At 36.8% G+C, this 6,882-nt stretch overlaps 2 protein-coding genes and 1 long non-coding RNA gene across 4 annotated transcripts; all 3 read left to right on the top strand.

The window, feature by feature from the left end:
- The first annotated feature begins 468 nt into the window (after positions 1 to 468).
- Positions 469 to 2,341, top strand: LOC113300556 (serine carboxypeptidase-like 18). The gene is made up of 8 exons (XM_026549762.1): positions 469 to 472; positions 649 to 733; positions 1,246 to 1,418; positions 1,647 to 1,729; positions 1,804 to 1,926; positions 2,023 to 2,125; positions 2,212 to 2,249; positions 2,312 to 2,341. The coding sequence occupies exons 1-8, from the start codon at positions 469 to 471 to the stop codon at positions 2,339 to 2,341; spliced, it is 639 nt and encodes a 212-aa protein (XP_026405547.1).
- Positions 2,342 to 2,357: 16 nt separating this feature from the next.
- LOC113292945 lies at positions 2,358 to 3,997 on the top strand. Of its 2 annotated transcripts, none has more exons than XR_003331962.1 (4): positions 2,358 to 2,441; positions 2,565 to 2,651; positions 2,772 to 3,692; positions 3,844 to 3,997. It is a non-coding gene; the product is annotated as an uncharacterized LOC113292945 (long non-coding RNA). The 2 variants fall into 2 exon arrangements; XR_003331963.1 differs by having other exon boundaries at positions 2,360 to 2,466.
- Positions 3,998 to 5,199: 1,202 nt separating this feature from the next.
- LOC113292919 (increased rDNA silencing protein 4-like) lies at positions 5,200 to 6,882 on the top strand. Its single transcript, XM_026541731.1, has 2 exons — positions 5,200 to 5,350; positions 5,593 to 6,882. The coding sequence occupies exons 1-2, from the start codon at positions 5,263 to 5,265 to the stop codon at positions 6,690 to 6,692; spliced, it is 1,188 nt and encodes a 395-aa protein (XP_026397516.1). The 5' UTR covers positions 5,200 to 5,262; the 3' UTR covers positions 6,693 to 6,882.

A 6,882-nucleotide genomic window follows, 5' to 3' on the forward strand; every position in this document is an offset into this window, starting at 1 on the left:
AAAGAATTTGGAGTCCGAACCAATACGTATTGAGCAAAGGAAGGAAATAAAAAAAAAAAAAAAATCCTATTTAAGGTATTAAGGAACCACAAAGATTCCTAACCTTATTGAAATCTTAATGTATCGAAGAGACCAAGATTCTTTTTTTCCAGATAAGATTGATGTATTTTCCCCAACACACCAAATCAAAATTACATCTCCACGAGGTGGGGCGAAGCCCCGGGTGCACAACAAATCAAAAGAGCCTCGTCATGGGGCGGGACGAAGCCCCATGCAAACCAAATCAAAAATAAATCTCTGCAGGGCTGGGCGAAGCCCCTCGCCCACCAAGTTAAAAAAAAAAATATGCCCAGTACGTAGCACGCGAACAAATCTAGTACTCAATAATAACATATGCTATTCTTTCTAAGCCACTCTATTTCTGTGGATCGTGGAGATATACAAACTGCACAATCTCAAACTACTGTGATGGGTAGGTGGTGTCCTCAACCACAACGTAAACCGACACAAACACCTTATATACTGCTTGTTGTGTCTTGTTTTCGTCCGTGTAGATGTAGCATAATTTATCATCACCAACTATGACTACTGCTATCCAAGAGTTCGTCATTTTCTTATTATGCCATCTATTTTCCATGATGCATGCAGAATTAAATGCACTGTCATGTGGTAAGCTGGTAACTTATCTTCCTGGATTAGAAGTTCAACCGCTTCCATTCCAACCAGAAACTGGGTTTGTATAATTTCCCTTGATCTCTTCTGTCAATAGAAAGAATAGCATATGTTATTATTTATTTATTTTGTTGATTTTTATTTATTTATTTATTATAAATAAAAAGAATTATACAGAGCTTTTGGTTGGTAATCTAGCAACGAACTGGGCTCCAACTCCTTCTTGAATAACAATGTCTAATCTAAAATAGAAAGAATCCAATACGCAGAAAAAGAAAGATAGAAAAAACAGAAAAGAAAGCACATTTCAGTGCTACAAGGCACATTAGAGTGCTACAAGGAGATACCCACAAAAGATTGCAAAACTCGAAAACAAAGAGCAAACTATTTCTTGTTCTTCACTGCTTATCTTTGTCCCCTTCCCATTTTATCAGAGCTCATTTCTTCTTTCCAACCTGACTTTTTTAGTTCTCTTTCCTTTTTAGATTTCTGCGGTTTCTCTTCATTTTCCGTCAACTCATGATGTTATGATTTATAGATGATGATATCTTAATATGGTGACCCATGATGCAGGTATATTGGTGTTGGTAGCGGTAGTGAATCATCTACTTACGAAGGTGACAGTGTTCATGAACTGTTTTACTACTTTGTCAAGTCAGAAAGAAATCCCAAAGAAGATCCTCTTGTCTTATGGCTTGCTGGTGGTCCTTTTTGCTCAGGGCTCAGTAATTTAGCGACTGGAATAGGTTGATGCTACTACTGCTAGTTAATTCATTATAGCATGTTTTCGTCTCGGAATAATGCCAAACTTGGTTGTGTTTTTCGATATTGAATAATTGTGCGATAGAGGTGATTCTAAACATGCTGGGTTATAAGGGTAGTTTATCAGTAGTACACCTTATGACTAGGGATCAATCTTCTTTGTTTCTCGGAAGTACTAAATACAAAAATATATGGATTTTGTTTCAATTCAGGTCCTATACGGATTGACAAGGTAGTGGAATACAACAATTGTAGCTTACCTACACTGACATTGAATCCGAACTCATGGGCTAAGGTATGCTTACCCGGCCTCTAGATATGCAATGAATCATCACCTGTAATTCTCATAGATACTAAAATTAATCTTAGGTTGCCAACATAATCTTCTTGGATGCGCCCATGGGCGCTGGGTTCTCATATTCGAAGTCCTCACGTGAATCACCAATCTCAGACTCTGTATCAGCTAAACATACTCATGAGTTTCTAGTAAAGGTACTTTGGTTATACTTGTCATTGAAAACGTAAATTTCATACTTTGTGCGTACATTTTGTACTCAAAGATTACTAATCTAATCCTTTGTGCGGCAGTGGTTGATTCAAAATCCAGAATTTCAGTCTAACCCAGTTTACATTGCTGGTATATCAAAATCCGGCTTTCTAATCCCAATCATAGTTCAAGATTTGATTAGAGGTGCAAATTTTTACCGTCATTTCCATTTTCCAAAATAGATAATTGTCGGAAATGGTAACATATTTTGTATTCTATAAGATGTGCAGATACTGAAGATGGAAAGTATCCATTTCTCAACTTCAAGGTTTGTCAAATTCATTTTTCTGTATTACCATTCAATGTCTTTACCATTTTTTACTCGTATAGGTAAAAACCAGTTCATTCTCATTTTTCTAGGTCATGTGGTGTTCCTTTGATAGGGTTATTTGTTGGGCAATCCCGGCACAGATAGGCGTCTAGAGGAAAATGCAAGGGTACATTTTTCCTATAACTTGGGGTCTGTATCTTATGAACTCTACCAGGTTATGCATTTGTACTTACAAATCAATTTATGGGTGCTTTTAATTTTTAAATTAACCTTTTACACTCATTTATTTGTAATTTATCCTCTTGCAAACAGTCGATGAGAGTAAACTGTAAAGGAAATTATCTCAACTTTGATCTTTCAAATGGGAATTGTTCCAGAGATCGCCGAGCATTTGAAAAGGTGCGTTGAGAAAAAAATTCCATGTTCCTTGCTATTACAGACAACTTAGTGCCGCGCCAAGTTATAAATGAAACCATAATAATTAACTGATATTCTAAACACTTGCGTTCCTTTTTGCAGTTAATTGCAGGAATAAATAGGAAGCAAGCTATGGAACCCCTATGTGATAATACACTTATTCCTTCATGGAAGCCCAAAGAGATGATTGAAAATGGACGGCGAAGGTCTTTTGTTAATATCAAAAAAGGTTTTGAAGGGGAAAATCATCTTCTTCCTCCTAGTTGCTTTCGGGTAACTCTCCTTATCTTCCTTGCTCTAGTACTTACATGCACAAAACAATCACCGGTCTTCTGAATTTTACTTGTTCATACAATAAAAATTATAGAATTATGGTTATGTATTGTTGGAGTATTGGGCGAACGATGATGGGGTTCGAAAAGCACTCCATGTAAAAGAGGTATATTTGTGTGAAAAACTTAAGTTTGCACGTATATACGTTTCACGCTGAATACCAAAGCAAGGTTAGGTGTTGAGAAAATCAGTTTGTAATTTCTTCTCTAACATTATTTTATGCAATTATACGTACTATTATTATGAGTTAACATTGTACAGGGAACAACCAAAAAATGGGTAAGGTGCAATAGGGACTTAAGGTATGGAAGTGAGCTCGTAAACAGTATAGAATATTATCACAACATTAGCACCAAAGGTTATAGGTCTCTTATTTTCAAGTAAGTTCAGGAAAGCATTATAAAGTACGTGGATATTTTCTTTTCTAACTTGATTTATGAATCAAATTTAGGTTCGAGTCAGATGTCAAGTCGTTTGTTTTTGCAGTTGCGCATGATGTACTTCCCTGGGGAAATGTTTTTTCTTTATTTATTGAATAACCTATGAACAGCCTTTTTTATCTTCAAATTACAGTGGTGATCTTGATATAGTAGTTCCACATATATCTACGGAAGCATGGATAAGAAGATTCACCAACTTATCCATAACAAATGACTGGCAACCGTGGTTTGTGAGTGAACAAGTTGCAGGGTTTGTTAATCTTGACAAATACATAACTCAGTAATATGCAGATCACAATCATTGACTTCAAGGAAAGTAGAAGCTATACCGTCTAGCTCCATTTTTGGCCCTACTCTTAATAAACTTTAAACATTTTTTTTTCTTCTATCTTTGAATTCAGGGAGCCGGCCATTCAGCTCCAGAATACAAACCAACAGAATGTTATGCCATGTTTGAGAGGTGGATTTCAAATTCTCCATTGTGAAAGGATCATCTCAACAAGGCCTCTTGGATGAATCACTAGAGCAGAAGAAGCTGAAGTATACACATCTCTAGAAGGCTAGTTGTGTGTACTGGGTATACGTAAACATTGTGCTCAGGAAAAAAAAAGTTCAAGCATTTGAGCTATTTGTTGTTAGTATCATATTTCTTGAACTTTATTTTAGTTTTGTTCAAATTAATCAAAATAAATTTAATTAATTAATTTCAGTAACCTGTGATATCAATTTTTCATTTCAATTACGTATCTCTTGGAACATGGAGCTTGAATAAAATATATTTAATTAATTCATGATGTGAAAAAGCAATTTAAGCTTAGTTGTGAAGAAATTATATCACATTCTAACTATTTCCAGTGGTCAAACAAAATGAAATTTCTTTGGCATTCCTAAAACAATTATAAAGTCAGGCAGATATGCGATGTCCACACTAAAGCCAAGCTCATCAGCAATAATTATGATTATTATGTGTTACCAACTAAGTACTTAATACATACTGCTAGCTAGCTATATCAATGAAGAATATAATTAGAAAATTAAATCCAGAAAATTAAAGATAGAATTACGATTGTTTGTCTGGGTCACATGTTGTTGTTGGATTCATACGTAGTTGTTTGTTTGTCAAGGATACGTTCATATGCTCGTTACCCTCTCATTTCGTTGGCATCTCAATTTTATATGACAGTGTGTATTGCATGAGATTGCAATTAATTGGAGAACAGAAAACCAATAATATATGGAAAAAATAAATAAAAACAATCCGAATCAAATCAAAACATTTGATTTCTTTGTAACTGATTGAATTGTTTAATCCGTGACTGAGCTGTTTTTGTCTCGAAGAAAAAGAAAAATAGACATACCGACTTTTGTGAATCCAAGATAATTCAAAATAATGGCATCTTCACTGTCATATATGTGTGTACACTAACTGCAGGTGGCAAAATGTTTTTAAATTTCTTCTAACTTACGAAATGTTTGAATTTCAACATTCTTAAATTAATATCACCGTTACTCAGGGTTACCAAATTTTATAGAGTAATAAGAATAGGGCGAGTGATCGAAACGCGTAAGGTGTGAACGAACGATTGTTCATCAAGGAGATAATATTGGACAATTTTTATTTATTTTTTCAATAAACTATTACTGCTTATTGATGCGTAGTCACAACAAAGTATTCCTTTTTTCAAAATGACTCTCATCTTTAGCCTATATAAATAGCTCGACAAAATGGGTTTCAGAATGTATTCAGAACAAGAAAAACAAAAAGACAAAAAACAACAACAACAAGTAAACAAGCTGTGTTGTCAAGCTGATTGGAGAAAATGAGGATAATTTGGAGACAGTCTCCTGGGCTTTTCAATAGTCCCAGTGTCTTTGCAATACTAACTATATGCCTCATTGTTAGTACTGGTAAGTCTTAAACTTCTTACGCGTACTAGTAACCCAATACAATGTTCATTTCTTTTGCGATAAAATCTCATAGAATTTCATTCATGATAAAAATAGAGATTACATGGGATTCAAATACATCAAGATCTAAGTTTCGTACGCATATTAATAACTATATTTTCTTTTGATCTGTTTTGGATTTCTATAAGTGCTTGTCATGCACCACATAATGCCATTGTTAACACCATTCAATGCGCTTGTAGATATGGCAACGGCATGGAAGAGGGATATGTGCACTCCTGGGGATATATACATGGACTCAAGAAATCATCCTGGCAAGGGGACTGGTTGCGAATTTTGTGAGAACTGGTGCAGTAAACAATGTTTGGATTTACATCTTCCTGCTGTCTCGTATGGTTGTCTTGTTGCTGGTGATAATGATATAAGATGTAAGTGTTGTTGTGGAAGATCATCATCATCAGTGTCCTCTTCCTCATTGCCAACCCTTATTCCTCATCAACCTGAATCCGAGTTTAACGGTGGATGGCCACACGATTACAATATTTGTGAGCCAGGTGAAGACTATGACAAGATTGAACGTATAGATGGAAGATATTGCATTAATAACCCATCCTGTGAGGAAAAGTGCAGGGGAAAAGGGCGTTGGTTGACAAGGGCAGAGTGTGTTGCAGGTGGTCAGGCGGTTCCTAACCCTTCCTATAAATGGTATGAACAGTGTTGTTGTGGGAAATCCAAACCACCATCTCCACCACCACCACCACCAACTCCTGCACCTCTATTGCCACCTCCAACACCGCCACCGCCACCACCACCTTCGCCACCATCTCCACCACCACCGTCACCAACTCCAGCACCTCTATTTCCACCTCCAACAACGCCACCACCACCACCACCATCATCAGCCCCACTACATGTGTCGCCTCAACCACCGCCTCCACCTCCACAATGGTGCAAACCACCCAAACCTTCACTGTCACCACCTTCATCTCCATGTTTCCCTTTACCGTCACCCCCACCACCTCCAAAAAATATGTGCCATTTTCAAGACATTTATGTATCTATTAACAGAGATTGTGGGACTTGTCCAAGTGAGTGTAAGAAAAAATGTTCTGGCATGGATAGTTCAATGGTAACGCAGCGGTGCACAGTAGAACCTTGTTCGCAGCTTTGCGAGTGTTGCTGTAAAAACAACACACCACCAGGACCTCCCCTTTCAAATTCTCCACCTTTGCAGACACCTCCAATAAAGGATTGCTCCATCTGTATAAGTGATCATTGTAAAGAAAAATGCTCAGCAGGTGGAGTTTTATTCCCGGAATTGGAGTGCCTTTCTTCTTCCTAGTTACTGTGCAGAACCATGCTCAACTAATGCTCTAGGCTCATCACTATGCGCAGAAACACAATAAATAACCGTACGAGCACATTAGTCTTTGCTGCTTTTTAACTCTGTTAACGTCGTTGTTTGTTATTGTTGCGTGGTTGTGTTTATTGTTTTTTCCTTTTTCCTGCCGTGTTTGTGCGCCTATATAAGG

Source organism: Papaver somniferum, chromosome 7 (assembly GCF_003573695.1).
Source record: "Papaver somniferum cultivar HN1 chromosome 7, ASM357369v1, whole genome shotgun sequence".
Classification (NCBI taxonomy): Eukaryota; Viridiplantae; Streptophyta; class Magnoliopsida; order Ranunculales; family Papaveraceae; genus Papaver; species Papaver somniferum.